A 22,330-nucleotide genomic window follows, 5' to 3' on the forward strand; every position below is an offset into this window, starting at 1 on the left:
AACTAATGCGAAACACAAGGATAATTATGGCTAGAGAGCCCTTGAGAAGGGGGAGAGAAGAAAAATGGAAGATGAAAGCAGGCAAATGGTTTAAACAAACAGTCACACAGGGCCAATGAAAAGGGGAAACAGAGGGAAAATGACACAATAAAAATAAATGCTGCAAGAGAAAGGAAAGCTTCTAGTACATACAAGGAAAAATACAGAGACTGAGAAAGCACAGATATAAGGAAAAGATGCTCTAAAGAAGTTTTCAGGCAGGAAATGATAAACCACAACCTTGCTGTCCCTTCTCCTCTGATGTCCCAAGCCCACACCACATTATCACCTCGCACCCCGCAGAGCTAGCTGGGTACAGTAGCATTTCACGGCCCAGCTCCAGTTCACACCTGGCAGGAGCTGCCCGGCGGCTCCTCTGGATGGCTGTAGAGTTTGGTTGGTTTTGTTTTCCTCTTGGTGAAATTTTGCTCATTCTCCCCTCAGCTGTTCTGACGATAAACAAAAGGTATTTTTCACGCTTAAGGACATTTTTCAGATCCTTTCCTCTGTGCTATGATAAATGAAATCTCTTTCATTTTTAGAAAAAACAAACTTGGCACTTGCGTTGATCCTCAGCAAGAAGCATGTAATTTGCCAAGCCCCAAAGAATCCTGGCTGAGAAATAAACACACTGGGCCATATGCTCTCCTTCCCCTACGCAGAAGGCAACTTACCTCAAAAACTGGTAAGAGGCTGCAGTTGCCCCATGTTGTTGTTTCTGCCAAGGTAAAAAAAATCCACAGAAAAATTCAGCACGAAGCTCTGGGGCTCTCACGAAGTAGCTGTGCCTCAGCGTGCCTGTGGGGACCTCTCCTGCACCTTCCCCTCCCTGTCGGTGACTCTGTCTCTGGCTTCTGTGCTGGCACAAATGGGGTCAGGGAGTGCCTATGCTCACAGTACCGCTGCACTGTCCTTGTCAGTATTTCCTGGCACTGCTTGATTTGCAAGTGAGCAACCCACACAGCCCAACTGTTCCTTTTGTACCCCCCTCCCTACCTCATTCACAGCGTGTCCTCATGGGAGGAAGATCACATCCCAGAAGGACCTCGATGAAGCAAGGACCCCTTTCCGTTCCCCCCTGCCTCGCTGAATCGCTGCCATGTCCGTAACAAACACAGAGACAGTCCACCAGCTTTCAGTGGACGTAAGCAGATGGCATGTGTGATGGCTAAGAGCACCAAAACAGACGCATCGATATTTGTGATGACCTGTACAATTTCATGCAGAAATTCCAGGATCTTCCCCTGTCAGACACCAACACAGAGAGCTGGAGTAAGTCCCTTGTCCCTGAATGTAGGTAGTTGTCCATGCAGCTTATCCGCAGGTGGTATTTCACTCCATAATCAAGAACCCAAAGGTATCTGGCAAGACCAAGGGAAACAGTCTTCCACTGCAGCTGCCCAGCAAAGCCGTGCCGTCTTTGCAGCAGTTTCAAATAACTCATTTGAGGTGGCTGGGATGGCGCACCAGTCCTGGGATTTTATGAGCTAGTTCTTTTGGCATCCTTGAACCAATGCTGCCCATCACCCAGTCCCAGCACCGAAACCCTGCTCATTTTTTCTCCACCTGGGACACGGCCTGTGTGTTTCTATTAGCCACCCAGCTTTTGTTTTGACATCCAATCTCACCAGCCCTAGTGAGAACTGACAAATAATTCTGATTTGGGCTGCGCCTAGGCAGTCCTCAGCCACAACATGCTCTCCACTGCATGGTTCCTGCCTTCTCTCCAGGGTCTCCTTTATTTACACAGCTAAGGATAACTCCACTCCAGAATTAATTTCTTTTGCAAGGCCTGACTCAGCTTGGCTTTAGGCAGTCCCCAGACTTCTAGATCTCTAAGGAATGGCTTCCTTTGCTGAGGAAGTCCTTATTCACTCCTCCTGAGGCTTTCTGAATATCCTCAATACCTCTTCTGAGACAATTACTTATTAAGCTTTAAACTTCCTTTTTTTTTTTTTTTTTTTTTTACTTCCTGTACACCATGAGTGCTTTTTCCCTTCCTCGCTTCTGTCATGTTCTTAATGCTTACTCATGTGTGCCAGCCTAGGCAGCCCTCACCGCCACAATCCCAGCTGCCTTTTTGCAGCCTTTGACTCACTCCTCAAGCCTTGCCTTCTGCCTTTGCTGAAGAGTCTCATCTCCGCACAGGGCTGCGCTGACTTCTTCTCCCGTGAGAACCTCCACAAAGCAAGACACAATCTCCCTCACTCCCCTCTGCTTGCTTTCCCTTGCCTCCTGCCCAGCTCTCCCTCCCAGCTGTGGCTCCACTGCTTGTCCTGGTAACCTCGCTGTGTCCTGTTTTCTCATCTCCCCTAATCTCATCTGCCCCCTCCTCCTTTAGATCTCTCCTCTGCCTCCTTCCCCTCACCATATAAGCATGCTTTATCTTCATGCTTTAAAAAAATAATCTAAGCCATCCTCAACTCCAAGTGCCTCTCCAGCCTCCACCCTATCCCTCTTCTCGCTGTCATCTCTAAGCCTATTGAATGTGCTGCCTATGATTTATATGATTTGGATTGAATTTAGTCTCCATCTCCAGCACGGATTCTTTTCCAAACAGGCTTTTGCTTCTTGCCTGTCACAGAAACCAGTATCAGAGTCCCTAATACCCTTTATCTATGTGGAGCTCAGTGCTGTTTTTCTCCATGGGTGCCTGTCAGCTCCTTCGAGAGCTGCTGACCAAACCCTACCCGATATCTCCTCTCTCCCCAGTGTTCCCACTTATTCCCAGCACCTTTTGTTGCCCACTCCGTGCTACTCGTATTGGCCAGTCACTGCTCACTTCTCTGCTGTTCTGCAGCTCTGCCACCTCAGTCGTCTCCTCTCCTCTCTCCCCCTTGCCGCATCTCATCTCTGAGCAAGCTCTCTGTACAAGTTCAAGGACCCCCTCCATGATGGCAGCTCACAGGCCTGCTCCTATCTGGCATGCCTGCCTCTGGGATCACCTCGTGGGTACCTGTCAGCTCCAGCTCCAAGCAGGCTTCGATCCTCCATCACTTGCCTGTCACTCAGCCCATGACCCGGCTGTCATCTTTGCCTCAGATCTCCTTGCAGAGTCCCACAGCCAGGCTCTCATCCCCCTGCACCGTGATGGTTGCAATCTCACCCTGCCTGCAGGCAGCTGGAGTGCTGCTGCCTAAGCCAAGTCCTTCACCTACTGACCTGACTGTGCCATCTCTTTCCAACCCTCTCCTGGTTTCCTTTCCTTTCTGATTTCAGCCCCCTCCCTTGCTTTCAAACCCAAATGCAACATAACCTGCCTCACACATCATCTTTTGTTCACTGCTGAGTGTTGAAGCCCACTCCATCGCGGCCAGCTCTTTTCCAGGTGTTGTATTTCAGATACAAGTCCCTTCATGCTTTCCTCCCTGCTGGACTGCATTTCTGGGAGGAGATTCTCCAAATCATACAAATCTGACCGTGACCTCTTGCCCCAGTGCAGTCAGATTTGTAGGAGTCTGTGGAAGTTCCTGTCTCCACGATGCCCAGCAGCAGCCCCCGCTGCTTCCTCGCACTCCCTGGTGTGTTTGTCTCCTGTGTTATCTCTTATCGTGCTCTCAGGTTGGAAGTACTTGGGGGGAAGGAAATAGATTTACATCCTGCACTGCAGGGAGCCCCACACAATGGGGCTCCTGGGCTGTGACTCAGGGGTGCCACCCAGCACAGCAATTTACAAGCACAGCTTCAAGTCTGTGTGCAGCTAAGGACTTTACTTTACATTCTGTAGATGTGAGAACACCAAAATTTCAATGTGCCCTTGGTCCACTTCTTCTCCTTTTAAAGGGTGCAATATTAGGATGAGATATCGTACGCTGAAAAAGTCAGGAAATGCTAAGTTACAGTTCCCACGGCAATTGTAATTCAGGCTCATATGGCAAGGCACGAAGGTTATCACTATACACAGCGACAGAGGATGCTGAACTCATGCAAACTGACCAAATTATCGCCGGGGCAGACACCAAGTCTTTCAACTTCTGGGCAGGTGGAGTCTTAAGACATTTACAGGGGTTTTAGCACTTAATTCTAGAAAGTTGAAGTCCATCAACTTACAAATAAAAGTCAAAATTATGTGGTATAGCAAGCAGCCAGTCCCAGCAGCAGTGTGCAACCCTCTTTGCAGAAACACAGCTAATAGCAACAAGAAATATTTCCATTACTTTATGAGCTCTGGTAGCTGTCAGCAGAGAGAGGGATCTGCCGATCAGAGAAATCTGAGAAGACATCCGTGTGTCAGAACAAGTGAAAAGACTTGACACAGAGGGCACATTTTTGTTGAGCAATTTGCATTAGCACTTCTGGACAAATTCTACATTTCACATGCAATTCACAAACCAACAGCAGCAGTGCTAATTGGTGCAGTTGCCACTCAAATGCGGTGCCTTGTTTGAGCTATCACTAACGTGAATGAGACTACAGACTTTTTTGAAAAATGCAGCAATTATTTTGCAGGCTTTGAGCTGGGTTCCCCCCGCCCCCTCTTTCATCCTTGTAATTTCATTATCAATATACCTTAAAATAAAACGGAATGGAAGTGCAAACCTCAGAAAAGTTCAGCTGAAGTTATTACGAAAAAACTGCTTGCCAAAGAACGATGCTCTTCATTACTACAATGGTTAGCCCTCTCGTCACGGTGAATTTGACTGTGTCGCAGAGTGCCAAAGCTAAATGTTGATCTGTAAAGTCAGAAGTAAGTGGCAGAGTACTGGTGACTCTGAAAGTCCCAGGCACCGAACCGAGGCTGTGCTCTGCAAGTATCTCAAATGCTGATGGGGTGACAGAATCTCTCTGCTTCCTCTGAGGTGATAATTGAAGTTATTTAACTTAAAACAGGGCAGATCTCTCATCCATCATTCTGTATCCTTTGTAAAATCAAGTATCCTGAGAAAAGGAGAGCGCTTCCACACTGCAGCTTTCTATCACCACTGCTCTAAGTGCTCAGGCAGCTGCGGCTCAGCTGAAGGAAGGTTTGCCTGATTCCTTTTCATAAAGTCGGACAGCTATTTTTATACCTTATTTCCTTTAGGCCCCCACAGTGCAAAATCCAAAGGAGCTAATGGGATTGGCAGGCGCACAGATTATTGGTGACCTCCTCTAGCCCAGCATTCACATTTTCTTACTATATTTTTTCATAACGCACAGTGAGAAAGGGAGAAACCTACAATTATAGATCTTCCTAGCCAGCTCTGATACCTTTATGTTCAAACGCTCCAGGAGAGACCAAGGTACAATAGCTAGAGATGGAATGGAACCAAAAAAAATCCTACACAGATACACATCTAGATCTAAATAAATCTAAATCTGAGAAACTGGATTCCTAATGCAGTAATTCGGTTGCATCTCTGCAGTGCCACACTGTGGGCTCTGCCGCATGCCACCCAGCAGTTTTCTGTTCCCCCAGCCCTGCTCCCAGCCCCAGGAAGGAGCAGAAGCATGAAAGGACACATCGCCACAGCTACTTGGCACTTCAGGAGCTCCAGTGTACAGAATCTGGCCCAGACAGCTGATCCCTCAACCCCTTCACAGAGAAAAGCAAGCAGTGCCTACGTGAAGCCACGGGCGGTGCTTCCCAGTGGCAGAGCAAGGCTCCAACTTGCCAGCACATGATACGGCTGTCAGCTGCGATTCTAGAAAAAGTGCAGAAGACATCTTTTGGACCTCTTAGTATTTTATTTCTGACTGAGAAGTTTGTTATTTCCCACCTGCTTGAGTATAATTCACGGCAAAACATCAAACAGATACATTCGGTCCTTTGCAGACATATCATTACCTTATGTGTTCATGTAATGCACATCTGTAGCACATTGGCAGTACACCTAGTTAATGTGTGGGAGACTCCTAGGTTCAAAGCCTCCAGTGTTTCTTTTGTTCTCTAATGAATCCTTCTTTTGTTTGGCTCCCCCTCCCCTTAGGTTGTAGCTGTAATTCCGTCATTAGCGTCTTAAAACTCTTTTCCTCCAAAACCACCTACAACACTACAATAAGCTGGGAACATCCTAGGAAGCACCTAATGAATCACGATTCTTACCTAAGACAAGTTATCAGGTCTGGGTCACCACTGCCAGCAGCATGGTAGCCTGGTTAGCAAACTCAGTAATGAAAAATGCCCCTAAAAACCTGGAGAGAAGGGATCCCAGCTGGTAAGCTAAGTTCAAACAAAAGATGCATTCACGGTCACTACGAGTATCACAATTTGGATGAGCCTCTGCAGACCTGTGCCTGCTTCTCAGGGTCTAACAATTAAAACATTTGTGCCCTTCCAGGAAGGCACACTGAAAATGCTGAGCTGTTTCTTTCACATGGAAACATTTTGTTGATTTTTCACCTGACTTCAATCTAATGATGCCCAACCTGATTTCCTAGATACGATGCATGAAAACACGTAGCACTGAGATACCTACTGATCCCAAGTTACGGTGCGTTCGGTGGGCTAATTCCAGTCCTCTTCTCTGAGGCAGCTTAGAGACTGCGAGAGAGCCAGGGTGTGATCTAGGGAATTTCCTCTGTGGGAAATGCAGAGCCAAAGCAGGAAGGCCACACCACTGGCAGAAGTGTCAGGGCTCCCACGTACTGCGTGTCTTACACAGCGTGGACATCTCTGGCAGCTTAACCGCAGCGCTCGCGTGTCCATGTACCATTATCCGCATGTCTCTGCACCCCAATAGGGGAGCTCAGCTTCACAAAGAGGCTTGTGATTCTTAGCCAGTATGGTGATATGTGTCTAACTTTGCCAAACCACTTCAAATTGTAAGAGAGTCAGAAGATTTCAGCATTTAGTTTGTCACCACCACAAAAAAAAAATCAAAACAGCTCCTTAACAGGCACAACACATTAGTAATGTGCTTTGCTGCCCTATATTCATCAATTAGCATTATTATCTTTACTTAACTGTAAGTGGCATGTTTCCTTTGCTGGCTTCCTTCCAAATAATCTGTGACTGAGCTGAGGTAGCGTGTTGCCTCAGCGCTTGTGATGAGACATTCTTCTCTTCAACAACATAAACATATCTCCACCTGAAAAATGATGTCATAACAATGCCCAGGAAAAACAGACAACCAGAAACCAAACCCATTCTTCCTCTCCGTGGCTTTTCAGTTAGAATCTTGCAGCAGGCTCCAGCTTCTTTGGCTAGCCACTAATATCAACAAGGAAACAAGCCGAGGCAGAGCCCCAAGCCCTGAAGTTTGGCCTCTGACTGCCTCCACCTTCGTGCTGCTGCTCCCCACAGCAGCGTGCGCACTCCACTGCACAGTGGCTGCAAGGGGCAGTAACAGCCCAGGCACAGTGCACCCTGTACCAGCGCCTTTCTGTAAGCCAAGCAGCGCCATGCTCACATAGATTGACAACAACACACAGCTGCAGAAGAGGAAGGCCTGCTGCACTTTCAGCAGGTGCTCAGCAGAGGCATGTTTGCTCACAAGAGGAAATGACCCAGGATTTACAATCGCAAAAGCAAAGTACACAAGCTGAAAGACTAATTAGCCCATTCCCTCTCTTCAAAACATTTTCTTATGGCCTGAAAATACATCCTATATCTTAGGTGGAATGAAGAGGAGTGCACAGACTGTTAATAACCACATTATAATAAAACCGCCTCTAAAAATTCAGAAACCAAAGACACTCCTGTTCCCAAGGCTGTGCTCGAAAGCAATCCACTATTGTGGCTCTCATTTATATGTTTTCACCGTGTTTTCCCCTCGCTAATCTTTGACAGCTTCAAAATTAATTAATTCTTCTTTCTCAAAGGCTGTGGCCATGCTGGCTGGGGCAGGCAACAAGCTAGTGCATTTTCCTGTAGCCAAAATCATTGCCTTACAGAACAAAAATCTTCATCCGCCACAGACTCAGTAGTCACAGCTCACTGCAAAGTACAGGGCTGCAGCACCAGTCTTAGCATCTTTTCATTAACAGTAACATTAGTGCAAACAGAGACCCAAAGTTATTTAAATGCCAAAACCAAACTTAACTGCTTAATTGAAGGAGGTTCCACCTCCTCAAGAATAACTCAACCAGTTCAGCACTGGAAAAAACTCATGTTGACACTGCCCTTGTTTATTTGGCCGTGTGTCAGCCCAAGAGGGTATATTTAGCTTTTGTATGCTTGCAGGACTGCATCTTGCAGTTCAACAGGAAATCTCTGGAGTCAAAGCTAAAGATATCACTGCACGCTCGGAAATTTACAGCCAGCTGTAAAAGTGGAGCTGTGGTGGTCAGAGTGCTCAACAGCCTTCTTTCAGACGAGCAAGGAGGCTGAATTAAGCACTCCACTGTGCTGAGAGCTGGGCAGGCAGGGTGCACCCGACGAGCTAAACATAGCAACAGGGGAGGTTGTCTCTTCCTCGGATAATGCTGGATTGATCTGACCCGTTCCCACTCCCTAACCAGACCAAGTGGGGAGAGCTGGGGCACGCGTGCATGTGGAGCTGCTGAAGGAGCACGGGCACCTCCTCCTCCTGTGAAGCTTTAGGAAACATTAGCAGTTGTCAGACTCGTTTCAAAAAAAGATAAATCTTAGAAGAGAATACACGTTCAACACAGGTTTTCTTTTTCATTAAAGAAATCTCGACGCGGGGTTGTGGTGCCAGACCTAGGGAATGATTCTAGAGAATCCTTGGTGTTTTCACAGCACCCTCGCTGCCTCTGAGCCTCTCCATGGGCTTCACCTAGAGCTGGGTCACGGGGAAATACTCTGCCAAAGGAAGAGTTGTATGAGGTGACTTTTATGACAGAGTTTTCAGCGCTCTCTAAAATGGCCCAGTGAAGGGCAAGGCCTCAGGGCAAACTGCAGGCCCTGTGCTGGGTGGTCTCACCCTGCGAGCCGCACATGGCACTGCGGGAAGTGCTGCGCTGCATTAGCCCTGTGGTGTGCCAAAGGATCAAGCCCTCCGGCTTCAGCAAAGCAAAGGCAGGAACATGACCCAAGGCCGTTCTCTACCGAGATAAAGAAGAGACAGGATGCAAATACAGCTCTTGTTTTCTGTTCATAAGTGCTTTCTTTCACTATCTTATCATTTTCTCTCAAGTAAGGCTAGCTGACTGCATTTCATCTCAGTGTTGGGAAAGCTTTGTACTGTCCAAGTGACGCGAGTAACCCAGAGCACAACTCTCTTTGCTCTGCGACAGGAGAGCCATCTATGTTTATGAAACGGAATCAAAAAGGAGGAAATGTAAGCAAGCGGTCCTCTCTTGGTGAGCTCCTCAAGAGACAATGCGCTCTGTTAGCAGCCGCCGAAGGAAGTACCACAGCCCTTTGAGTCCTGCACGCCGCTGATACCAAAAAAAGCAACTTGGTTTATCTAATAAAGATTAACCTGTTTTCTCATGAGCTGATGCCATCTTGTCTACAGCTGACCAGTTCCACACGAAGCAGCTCATTTCTTCGCCTCCAGACAGGCCATTAACAGAAGGAGAGGGAGCAGAGGTATGGATTTAGTCGTAACAAAGTGTGCAGAACTTCTAAGGCAGCTAGTTGTAAGGATGGGATTTGGTGGTCTGAAGCATTCACAATCCCGGCCGATTCTGGATGAATTACTGCCTTGCCTCAGTAGCCTCAGCCGTATTTCACCAGAGTGCTGACACCAACACAGCACACTGGGATCTGGTGAGCTGTGGTGACAATCCAGCTCTAAGAATTTTCTCAAAAAAATAGAACCATCAGAATTGTATTCACTTTCTGCACGCATCCAAACAAACCAACAGGCAAAAATCTGACTCAGAACCAAGCAAGGAAGGAAAGGAATGAGTTCAACTATTCTATTTAACTCCGGCTTTCTTTCTGCTGTGCAGGAGAAGGCAGGCAGGCCACCTGGCCAGTGAGGAGGGATTTGCTGTGGCCCAGGCAGCGCTCATTTCTCTGAACCCCGACATAAGCCCTTCCCTCTTCCAGAGCTCAGCGAGACTGAGTGGCAGAGCCCCGCGAATCTGTCACGGCTGTCGGGAGCTGACAGCTGTGCGCTCCCCCTTCGACAATCTGTTTCCTCTTTGTCAGGTGTAATTTGAGTGCTACACACCACCAGGCACACATTCAGCCCCTCATTACCGGCGCCTGTGTGAGGCTCGGTTGCCACTGGAAGATTTAAGGACGATGCTGAGACGGGTGTTGCAGCGGGTTGCTGTCGGCTGCCACCCGGCAGCTCTGCTCGCTGGAGGAGGTGTGGTGCCTCCCTTTACCACCGCCAGCTTACCGACGGACCGGCTGCAGGAATCAAAGGCCAGCAGAAAATGGGAGGCCTCCTTGCAGAGAGAAGCATGACAGATTTCTACTCTGGAAGCATTGGTCTCAAAGCGTGAATGCGTGCCAGGGTAAAAGGCTGCTCATCAACCCTCTCTACTGGGGCAGCTCTTTGGGTTTCTGACATCTCCGTAGAGCAACACACTATGATCCCCAAAACATGCTGTGCCCAGCCATGGCCTGGCCAGATGCAGTCCCTAGAGTCCACACAAGGTGCTGAGGATGCAAAACTGCTGCTGCAATTACACTGCCTACACTTACCACTATGTGAAGTACACCGAGCTAAAAAGGCTCTTCTCCGATAATCCCAGTGTTTCAGAGCTGTAGTGCCAGGAGTGCTCACTGGAGGCACTGTTTAGTGGAGCATCACATACAACAGGGAGCATGAGCAGCAGCATCACAGGAGGCAGAGACGTGGGCGATCACCCAGTCTCCCATCTGCACAGGATTGCTCCCTCGAGGACTTTTTAGCCCAACGCACAGGAATTACTGCAGTGAGAGAATCTCAGAGCACATCAATGCTCCCTAACAAACAATGAAATGCCTAGGATGAGGAGGTGATCAAGAACTTTGTGATATATGCCCATTAGCAGACAGGTCCTTCTAGAGACAGCCTGCAGAGCCTTCTTGTTAAAAGCCAATTGGATGAGTAACATTTAAAAAAAAAAAAAAAAAAAAAAGATACGCGTGTCACTGTTCACCAGCGGCCCCCTGGCTCAGTTCAGACAATTACAGCTTAACTACCAGGGTTAAGCTAAAGCCTTCCACAGTGTCAGGATTTGAGATGTGGAGGGACACTGTCAACTATTTCAGACACTGAAATATCATTTATGAGAAGGGAAAGCATTCCCTGTCAGCTCTTTCTTTTGTGTCTGAAAGAAGTGAAAGTAGTTAGAAAGGTAAAATGTGGTACGTGTTTCTCCCAGTAGCCTTTACTTGTGGTCTTTCATTTGCACAGCTGCCGTGAAGAGGAGCCTACACTGGGGTAAAATGGCTTTGCCATTTGACAGCAGCAGGGGACCAGCTGCCTTCCCCACAAGCCTGCTCCAGATGAGCTGGCTTCCAGCAGGGCCGCCACCATGCCTGAGGACAATGTGTCCCTGGACACAGACTGAACCTTCAAAATCAAATCCCCACACATGCAGCGAGATGCTTCTTTACCAGGCTCACTTGCTGCACTTGTTAAAGCTGCCATTCAGTACAAAGAGAGGAGAACTACAAGCTTAACTTTAAGCAAAGGCAGTTACACTCACATGTCTCTTAAACACCTCCAGGGATGGGGACTCCACCACTTCCCTGGGCAGCCTGTTGCAATGCTCAACTGACCCACGAAGAAATGAATCCTAATGTCCATTCTAAACCTCTCCAGCACAACTTGAGACCATTAACACATCTGCAGCTTGGTCAGCTCCAGGTTATTCTCTGGATACCTAAAACTTTGTATCTATGGGTATAGAAACTTGCTTAAAAAATACAAGAGCTGAGGTGAGACATTCAATCACCTGACTCCAGGAATCAAAGACTTGTGACAAAAAACAGTGGATAAAATCCCAAGATGTGACAGCATTACTGCAATACTTATACATGGCCAGAATCGGCAAGGGAGACCTTGCTGTTCAGAAGAGACAGTTTTCAGAGATGGAGCCTGGGAAGACAGAAATGTAAAGTAAACTGATGTAGAATGGTATTTGAACTGCATTTCTGTTGCCAACATAACTAAGTTAGTTATGTTGCCAACATAACTAAATATTTAGTTATGACGATATTCAGTTATGTTTAAAAATGAAAGATGGGATTTGTAGTTTGACTTATACCATTTCTTAAGATGCTTTTGAAAATGTATAAGTAACTACCTGGAGCGCTGGAAGCCAGGAAATCCAGTACATAGCCCACCACCAGCTGATGACTTACTACCAGATCCTGACCAGCATGCTGAGACACTCAGGACATGTATGTGCAAAGCACTGGTGCTTCTTCCACGTGCATTTCACCACATTCAGGGTGAAATTTCTCCTTGGACACCTGCATTGAAAACCGTGACAAAAGCAATGGCCACGCATGTATGCTTTTAAAAAACAGGCTCTGGCTTACTGAAGGGAAAGTGTTTGTTGTTCTTTGGTTTTCAGCAAAGGCCTTTTTCCAAGGGCACAGGGAACCACCCTTGTGTCAAAAACAAACTGCGAGCATTTCCCTCAGCCACACACACTGTCTGTGGAAACCAAAGGACTCACGTGGAAGAGCAGCAAGGACCAGCACCAAGCTCCAGGAGGAAAGTTTACTTTCTCTTTTATTGTCCTTCTCACTGTTAAACAGCCCCTCTCCCCTAGGCCGCAGCAGAAGTAGCACAGCATTTGCTCTGAGTTAATTGCCATCAACTCGCACCTCTGCTGGTGAGGTTCACCTGGCAGCCTCACACCAGGAACCAAGTTCCAGACTCTTCAGGCCTAGGTGGGATCCCAAGAACAACCATCCACAAAGAAACAGCATTAGTGAGGAATTCCACTGCTGTGACCACTTCTGATGCAAAGAAAGGGAAGAGGAACAAACTGATACCCTCTGGGGCAGCACAGCCACAATGACCTTTCAGTTCAGGCCTTCTCCAGGATGTTTCTTTAAGCTGACTGCTCTCCACCCACTCTCAGCAGCTCCTTGTTTCAGCCCTCCCCTATTCTCCAATGCTAACCTCCACAGGTGCTTGAAGTGCTCCAGAATTGCCAGCTGCAACACACACTCCCTTTTGCTAAAGAAAGAGCTGGGCTGACTTCAGGGACACACATGGCCCTCCGTGCTACCTCTGCACTAGCATCCTGTCCACTGATCCAAACAAAATGAGTCCTGGACAAACTAGCCAGGACAAAAGCCAACAAATCTGTTGATTTTAGGCACTGGAGAGCTCAAGCAGAATGAAGTTGGCAAATGACCCAGGAACGCAGAACCAGTGTTGTCACATCTTCACCAAAAAGACCTTGCACAAAACCTTCACTTACGTCGTTCTGAGTAGGTTTCTGAAACTCAGCATTTTTGAATCTCCTACACCAACAACTAACACATTTTTTTCTGTAGAAAATGTTATTTTCCCTGAAGAGGACATTTCAGAACTCAGGGTGCCCGAGGGACAGGACAGCTCAAAGCCCTGCTTACGGCACTGTGCCACCTCTGACCTGCCAACTTTGGAAGAAAGCATCACTGATTACTTGTGTCTGTGCACATCCCTAAGCACAGGTTGGGTGCCAGGACCCTTCAGTCAGTACATGGATCAGGAATGGACCCGTGCAACACCGCAGGCAGGCTGAGGCCACCAAAATGTGCAGCAGCCAGTGCGGTTATGAAAAATAAGCAACAACATTTATTTACAGATCCACATACCTGCCGGCTTGATTTTATTTTCATCTGCAGTGCAATCTTCCATCTCAATCCTCTGAAACATGAAGTTGTAACTTTATTTTGGGGGACAGTCTTCAAAATCATTTGTTATCAAATGTCATGCTCTTGAGTTCATTTCAACTACTGCTCCTTCACTGTGCTAAAATAATGAATAATAAATAATGGTGGCAGCACCGGCAATAGCAGCAGCTGCGGCGAGACATCCAAAACCATTACACAGTACAAAAAGAAACAAGACATATCTATTTCTCTCTTTCTCTTGTAATTTCTTGTCCCATTTTTTTACCATGGATTTTGCTGCTGTTATTGTCCCCTCTTTTTTCCTTTCTTTCTTTCCACCAAGGAATGTGGAGATTTCTAAAAGCTATGCAGATTTCACAATGCCAACCCTCCACTTATTTTAGGTACTGACTGCTACTGGAATAAATAGTTAAATCCTAACAACCAGGTAAGCAGAAGATGCCCTCACCAACTTTTGCTCTTACTTTTCTGTAGATGTTACTCCTTTCGGGCCCATCCTGGGTAGGGCTGGTAAATTTCTACTCAGATAAATGTTATCCATCATACCAGCACCACTGGACACCAGTTGAGTTTGTTATTCTTCTCCCTATCACCTCTGACGCTGCTGAACAGAATACCACAAGTAAACAGTGCCTGAAGGATGAACGCACACGAGGCCACCCGATTCCTCCTTCGGCATCTTCAGCCTGCTGACAAGCTGCTTTTCCTTGGCAGCTCTTTCGGAAGACAGGAAGGTAGTGCTATGGTGTGCTCGGGCTGACTCATCCCATGAACCGCAGTACAACCGCGGAGCTCCAACCAAGCCAATGAAAACCCCGCATACATGCACGCTGTAGCTCTGAGAGAGAATCGTGGCCTGCAGAGGTAAGACAAAATACTTAATTGGTCTGAAAACACTGCTGAAAGAGCAAAGCATAACAAAGATGTATCTGTCTGAGATCAGAGGCTGCCCCGTCCTGAAAAGCAGCCATCTATCTGCTTGCCCCCTCTTCAAATTTGGCTTGAAAAGTGAATTTTAAGAGAATGGCTCAGCAGGGGCTTTCAGCAACTGAAATGCTAAATTTGTGGCTTTCAAACGCATGCAGCAACAGCTCTCTGTGATCTATGCTCAAGGTTGATTACTGGATCTTTGTTCCCAAAAACAGCCACGGTAAGGAGCGCTACAAAGGCTGTGAGCTCCCATTGTAAAGGAAAATGGGTGATTCACTTTGACCACCAAATAGGTGCCACTTGTGGCACTAAAAAGGCAACGCACAATCTTGTTGGCTGGGGAAACAGTGACATTATTTCTAAACTAGTGCCACGCAAAGTGCTTTCACAGATGGGCACAACCTGAACGTAGAGTTTAATTTAAGTACTGGGACTGGGTAAAAAGTTCCTTTTGGGACTTCTTTTACCCAGAAAATTACCATTTCAATTGCCTAACATTCATCACAACAGGTTCCTGTTTTGAAGGAAAAAATAACAGTTTTGCCAAATACTTGGGGAGTAGAGTGCTTATAAAATGTCAGACGTCTTCCAACTTTCAACAGAAATGTCTCATGTTTTTCAAGAGGAGACACTAATTTCTACAGCAGAATACCTACGTAATCTATCCAGCAATACTCAACACCACTTTTTGTCCAGTGACTCTTCTAAAGGCAACCTTCTGACCAGAGTCCAAACGCATGGCTCTGTTGATGGCTAACCATTAATCTTAACAGATCACTGTATAAGAAACCAACCAAATAAAATACCCCTACACCAAATAAGCAGCATGTGCTAACCATTTCTAGAAGGCCAACTCCAAAGTTTCTTTCCAAAAGTTGATTTGTGACAGAAGTGGAGCTGCTCTGCAACAATTCATGAGTAACATAAATTGATCTGTTTTTTTGTAATAGTTACTATACAAATGTTCTGATTTAATTTCATTTATAGTCACCAAAAAAGCTGCCAGGAATGAGCAAGAAGTCAGAAGAAGGCATCTGTAATCACTGGTCTGCTAAGAGACAATACCTGCACTATCAATGCTGAAGATCCTGTCTCCCACCTCTAGACAGCTAACAAATTACTTCATGCAACCCAGTCAAGAACAAGAACGAAAACTAAGATCAGAAAGGGATTCCTTTGAAGGAGAAGAGAAATTATTTGGGAACTGCCTATTTTACAACATTAGTTGTCTAATGGTAATTTACCTTTGCAAGCCAATCGAAACATGTTTCACTGCCCCTTATTCTCCCAAGAGTTTCTCCCTATTGACATGTTTGTGTAAAAGTAAAGCAAAATAATGCTCCTAAACTTGATTTTTTTAAACCACGGAGTGAGGGAACTTGTCCAAGGGCACCCTGTTTATCAGATACCTGAGAGGAAAATGCTGTAACTGTATATAAGATAAGGAAAGAAAGAAGAAGGAAGGAAAGAAGAAAGGAACGAAGGAAGGAAGGAAGGAAAGAAAGAGAGAAAGGGAGAAAGAGAGAAAGAAAGAGAGAAAGAAAAAAGAAAGAAAAAGAGAGAAAGAAAAAGAAAGAGAGAAAGGAAGGAAGGAAGAAAAGAAGAAAAGAAGAAAAGAAGAAAAGAAGAAAAAGAAAGAAAAATGCAGCGTGCCTGTGCGGGAGAAAGCATAAAATCAGTTGTTCAGGGCAGACCTGGCAATTCCGTGGTGGAGCAGCTCTGTGATTAACATGAGCACATGTTAACACATGCCCTCTAAGCCCTCACCCTAGACCAATCTAGTGGCAACTGTCCTTGGTGAGGGGATGTTTCCTAAATCCAAGTTTCTGCAGCAGCTGATGGATGTGCCGGGCAGCAAGCTGCTGGGATCTGCCCGCATCATCGCACTCCAGGTTTGCAGCCCAGGGACATGCTGCAGAGCGAGTCTGCAGCAGCATGGGCTTCCTCCCACCTGCAGCAGGGGTCTGTACAAACCACTTGCATCCTTGTTTGCAGCCAGACTCTGTTTTCCACGGCTTAATGCTCACATCCCTCCCTCCTAGCTTTCTGCTGTGGGACATCCCAAATTGACAGGCATCTTTGGAAGCAGCACAGAGGGGAGCAGGCTCTCAGCTGCCACGAGCTACAATAGCCGGGGAGTGTTTGGCAGGGTGGCTGGTGGCAGACCTCTATATAACTGGAAGTGAATGGGGTTTCTGTGCGTCTTTCATGCCATTGTGCAGAGCTGAAGTGCGGGACAATGAGAATGGAAACATTTTGCCTGTTGACGTCTAACTGCCTCCTGGAAGATACAGTCTCCACCAGACAGATGGCTAATTTCTTTACCCTAACCTCCTCCCACTGCACTCCAGTGTTAGTGCAATGGTCTGTCTGCCCCCGGAGTGCAACCCTAATTGCTGTCAAACGTTCACAGACAAAAGTGGTGCCTACATATCATTCATGCAAGTGTTGTTACCGGGCTGTGAATTAAACAGCAGAAGCCACTTGTCAATTGACTCCAACGTGAGCCGTTTTGCTCAGACACCAGCTCACATTTTAAAGGATCAAGGCTGACGATATTTATTGCAGGGCGGGTAGGGAGCGCTGGCACTGGAAGACATGGCATTTTCCTCTGGAGAACCCTTGGCCGCGCGGCCCCCGGCAGGCTGACAAAGGACACGGGCTGCTCTCCCCCCGTTGCTGAGAAACCCTCCCACTGAAGAAAAACCTTCATTTTCCTTTGTCCTCAGAGCTGAGCGGCAGTTTGCTGTGAAGCGAGTGCCGAGCACAGAGTTCCTCATTTGTCTTGCTCACACATGAGACATATTTTGGGACCGACTAACTTCTTGCTTCCTGGAGACGCTGCTGCCACTGAACAGACAGGTAATACTAATGGCCAGACGGTGACAGTCAGCCACCGGCAGGCTGATTGGATGCACATTCATCTTCAAATTATGTTGTGTGACAGCACAGCCTGCTGAACACCATTTTAACATGCAGAGTAACTCCTCAGGAGGCTCTTCATTATGCATTCAGTGGGCTATTTTCAGACTAAACAGCATGTCAGTGGCTGTGTTTATCCCTTTCCACCTGGGCAGAAGAAACAGTTCAATGTCCCTCTAGAGAATTAATACATATTAAACCCACACGTCCATTCTCCTCAACAGACAGGAATGGCCAGACGCATTATGTGTTCCCAGAAAATACTGAAGTCTCGACAATGAGGGATGGCTGGGGGACAAAACGTGTTCGAGCAGCAACCCTCAGCCCCACATGTCCAACACAAAACCTCCATGGGCGTGAAGATGCACGCAGACCTGCAGGACAGTGAGCAGCACGCTTCTGGCCCACAAACAGTGTCCCGAGGCCTTGTGCCGGGCCCCCCGCAGCCACTGCATGAAGCGCATCCGGCAGCAGTCTGGGAGCTGCGGCCGCTCATGGGCAGTGTGCGGCACGGGGCAGGCAGCAGCTGTGCTGAGGCCCAGGGGGGCCTTCCCTCTCCTCCTGTCTCTTTCCCAGCATGATTTACTTCCCCTTGCTGAGAATACTTCATCTCCTGCTCTTTTACAAATTCGGCTGCTGGCTTCCTGGGAATGGAGTCATGCCCGTAACTCCACAGCAGCGACTGAAGCGTGTAGAAATCGGCATTATTCCTCTCCTTCCTTTAACCCACCCAGACCCACTGCAAGGTAAAAACCACTAACTAAATGCAGAGGCAAGACCTGTCATTCTGGAGGTCCCTCAGCCAAAAGCCTGGAAAACCTCGAGGAGAGGCCTGCAGTCAGCCCCACCTCACGCTCACCCAGCATGGGATGCCGTCGCCCCCCACCTTGCTCCCACCCAAGGTGGTCACTGGTGGGCAGCAAGTGGAAGCTCCGTGTGCTCAGTGAGGGGCAAGGGTGTTCACCAGGTCATAACTGCCCTCACCACGTGTAAAACGCACACCGAATCTGAAATGAAAGTCTGTTTATTAAAATTGACATTTCTCTGGTGCCTGCCCAGCTGATTAGAAGTAACAGCTGTGAAACCGGCAGTGAAGAGGCCTGATCTCCCAGAAGCTGCAAAAGCACTTTATATCCTGCTTCATTACTGACTTAACAGCCACGGGAAAAGATTTAGAGCCAAGTCCCTGCAGCCAGTGTGGGCTGACCCACTCGGCAGCACCTGCAGTGCCAGGTGCCCACACGGGGCAGAGCTGTCACCAGCAGCCCGAGCCGGAGGGCACCTGCCAAGGAGGGAGGTGTCTCAAGCAGCTCCTCCAAGTGGGGCAGTTCTTTCTAACAATGACAGCAGAGCTCATCCAGGGTGGCTTTCTGTGGCAGAGGAATATTGAATTCATTACACAGTGGGGAAAAACCGAGAGGTTAATATAAAATGGCAGCAGGTGCATCTAATAAGATTACAAGGTCCCCCTGGGATGTACTTGGAGAGCGGTTTCACTGTGTATTTTGAACCAGACTATACTGTTGAAATCAACAGGATTTTAGTTGCAAAAGGCAAGCTAATTGGGAATTCATGATTATTCAGGTATAAGATATAACACAGCCAGAGATGTGCTGAAATAAAATCTGCTTGATCTAAGCTAGGAAGCACAAAGTGGATGCACCTCATGAGCACAAATGCATGAGACCAGAGTGCGGAGCTATGGGTGGAAGTACACCTTACTGAGATTTCTGTGCTGTCATTAAAAAGACATTCCAGGGAAAGAGAATGAAATATATTGCACTAAAATACCATTGAGATTCAGAGTCTTTCTGCTTTAATACCTCACACAGCCTCAGAGGAGGGGCTAGAACCGCCAGTATATCACTGTGAACTAACCAAGCTGTTCTCAAATCCGTAGCTTATAGATGACCTTACACAGTGAACTGAAAGAAGCCTTAAACTTTATTTTAATGCATATTTTTTAAAAAATTAGAGAGAAACTGCGATTCTGCCATACTCCATCTAAGCAGCACCTGTACAACCACCTTTCAGACGTGCTCATAAGGCAGAACTGACAGCCTGAACTGAGGAGATGCTCTGAAGGACCCACACGACCCTTCAAATAAATCTCTGCATTTCTATTTGAGCCAATCAATCCGGCTCCCTAAGTGTCAGCTGGTAACACACACACACATCCGTCAACATCCAAGCGTGCAGTCACAGGGTAAGCTGTATTCACAGTTGGAAACTTAGCAATTGCTTGCATTTATCTAAAAGATAACCCTGGATTATGCATTTCACACAGCAGAGGTTAAAAATGAGACTGGGGTTTAGTTTAATGCCAGTACAACGTCTCTGTCTGACCCCACTCACACATAAATGTTATCTGCAGTAATATTTCCTCTCTGTTATTCATTCTGCGCTGTCCAGGAAAATCAAGGAGCCCCCTCCCTGCAGCTGGAACTTACCTGTATAGACTCTTCGGAGCCAAAATGAGTCAGCTTTTACTACTAGAAATGCTACTCTGTTCTCTGCAGGTGGCTTCCAGCTTCTGCCTAGGAGCATAAGGTTGCTCACCTTCTTATCATTACACTAGCTTGCACATCAGCAACTGCTGTTAATGTCTATGCAGGTACCTAAGCACTCTGTGGGATGCCACTAGCCCTGTCTTTACCACTAGGGCTCAGGGATAGAAAAAAAAAAAAAAGATGGCAGCAAAGTAGAGATTTCAGATGGTGAATGTTGAAAAAAATGTGTTTCTCAAACAAACTCCACCTGCACCATCACAAAAAGCCTGTAATGTCAATAGCTGACTGGTAACAGACCTCTTAATGGGTAATGGGATCTGCCTGGAAGAAGTGACTCGAAGCAAATGACTTTCCCAGTGAGATAATAAAAAGCCTCTTGAGAGTGACAGATTTTAAGGCAAAATGGGCCAGCCTGCATGGGGCAGCTGGTCGCTGCCCTGGAGCCAGAAAACCAAGCAAAGAAGCAAGCAAGCAAGCTAGCAAGTAAGCAAGCAAGCAAGCTCTGAGGCTTTCCCACCATCTTCATGCCCAAGTTTCTGCCTCCTCGTGGAAGCCTGAGAACAGTGGCTGTCCTGCTCCTGGGTGTCCTCTCAATCCATCTGTGTTAGCAGAGTGCAGCTGTACCTCAGGCTGAGTTGCGAAGGAGATGTGCTCCTGTGCCCACCCATTAGCATATATCATCCATCAGCATCAAGTGGCCCAAATCCTAGCTCAGCTGAGTATTTCCACAAGGGTCAGAGGTTGCTACAGCAAGGTGGCCAATACTGTGCCCTTCTTGTTCAACACCTACCCCTGCACTGAGCTGTACTGACTGTAAGGAGAGGAGAATTACACTGGAAACCACCTGATGCAGGAACCTGTATAAGAGTTTTCCACTCCACTGCAGCCAAAACAAAAGGGTTAAACAGTATAAACAGCAATTCTGTACTAACCTGCTCTTCTGAGCTAAAGCAGATCAGGGAACATTCACAGGAGCAGCTGTGCTGGCACACTTGAGGAGCAGAGCGATGAACTCTTCTGGTAACTGCAGCACAGTCATTTGCAGCCAGAGCTCCTGCCTGCAGCCTTGCTGAAAGCAGCAGGATCCAGATACACCAAACCATCTGAACTTGTATTTCTAGTTATGAGGTATAAGAGAGAGCTTAGCTTAATGTTAGATGTTGGGTAGTAAAAGGGGAGTTGAAATGAGAAAAATGTGCCTGTTTCTAATAGCTTGGAGCATACTGGACAGATAAGTCAAAGAAAACACTACCACCTTTTCTGATCTATTTCTCAGGCCAGAGCAGGACTTAGAGCATCAGAAGGACTAGCACTTGACTACACATGCTTCCCAGGAGTTATTAACCCCTGCCTCTCATTCTCAACAGAAACAGAAGCAGAAGGGGAATCATTCCCGGTACCTCAAAATGTCACTGTTCACACAAGACTATCCATTACAACTGACATGTGCGCTGCTGCATTAACCCCCTTAGTGCCACCCATCTGTCCCATATACATGCTGCAGTTAGCTATTAATATCTGATTGAAAACTCTACCCGTACATTTTCTAGTGCATCCCTCTCAGAAGCGTTTAGGAGCAAACTACATTCCCAGAAAGTTCTGCAAGAAAACACCAAGAAGATTATTTCAGAATAAAGAAATGAATGGAACAACTTTCCTGTGATTCAGAAGCACTTCAAGGAGCCACATTCAACCAGGTCACAGAAAAATGACAACACATTTGACTGCAACAAGAAGATGCTGACTCTCATATACTTTCAATCAAGGTTCCTCAGAATTATGCCCACCAGGAACACCTCATTTAGGTGAGCTGAGCAACCAGGATCTCACATGGTATTCTGGTCCAATTTTCTGGACAGTCATCCTGCGAGGGCTCCATCACCTCTTCTGCCAAGTGTTTCAGTGCAGGAAATCATTCTTCCCCCATTGGCCCACATGGGAACAGCAAGTTTTTCCACCAAGTCAGCAGCTTCCTTAGAATCGAGACCCCCTGAAACACGGGGCAGATGCAAATACTTTAATTCTGTTTTACGATTTTTAACATCTCTATCTCACAGGCAAGACGCTTTTTAATTCTAGTTCATTTCTAAACAACCCGAAATGCAGTTTAATATGTTTTTCAATAGTGGTATACACCGAAAGGGAAAATAAAGGGAAGTGGGAGAAAAAATGGAACAGAAAACTGAACATTGTATCTGCAAAACAGTGTGAAATCTTCATGCAGAGCTCATTAGCATGAAGCAAAGTGTTTAAGAAAACAAGAAGTATGGTACTAGACAAAGTACCATACAGACAA

General features: G+C 46.8%; 1 protein-coding gene across 4 annotated transcripts in view; it reads right to left on the reverse strand.

Moving 5' to 3' along the window:
* The window catches only part of MAML3 (mastermind like transcriptional coactivator 3), a 201,101-nt gene that overhangs the window by 14,201 nt on the left and 164,570 nt on the right, over positions 1 to 22,330 (reverse strand). For 3 of the 4 annotated variants that reach the window (XM_021396962.1, XM_021396961.1, XM_021396964.1), the window contains exons 3-4: positions 14,323 to 14,528; positions 13,634 to 13,685 (exon numbers count right to left, since the gene is read on the reverse strand). The exons of the other annotated variant lie outside the window; for it this stretch is intronic. In XM_021396962.1, coding sequence (XP_021252637.1) covers positions 13,634 to 13,685; positions 14,323 to 14,528 — 258 coding nt within the window. The remainder of the gene's footprint in view (positions 1 to 13,633; positions 13,686 to 14,322; positions 14,529 to 22,330) is intronic. 4 annotated transcript variants of the gene reach the window in all.

This window comes from Numida meleagris, chromosome 4 (assembly GCF_002078875.1).
Source record: "Numida meleagris isolate 19003 breed g44 Domestic line chromosome 4, NumMel1.0, whole genome shotgun sequence".
NCBI lineage: Eukaryota > Metazoa > Chordata > Aves > Galliformes > Numididae > Numida > Numida meleagris.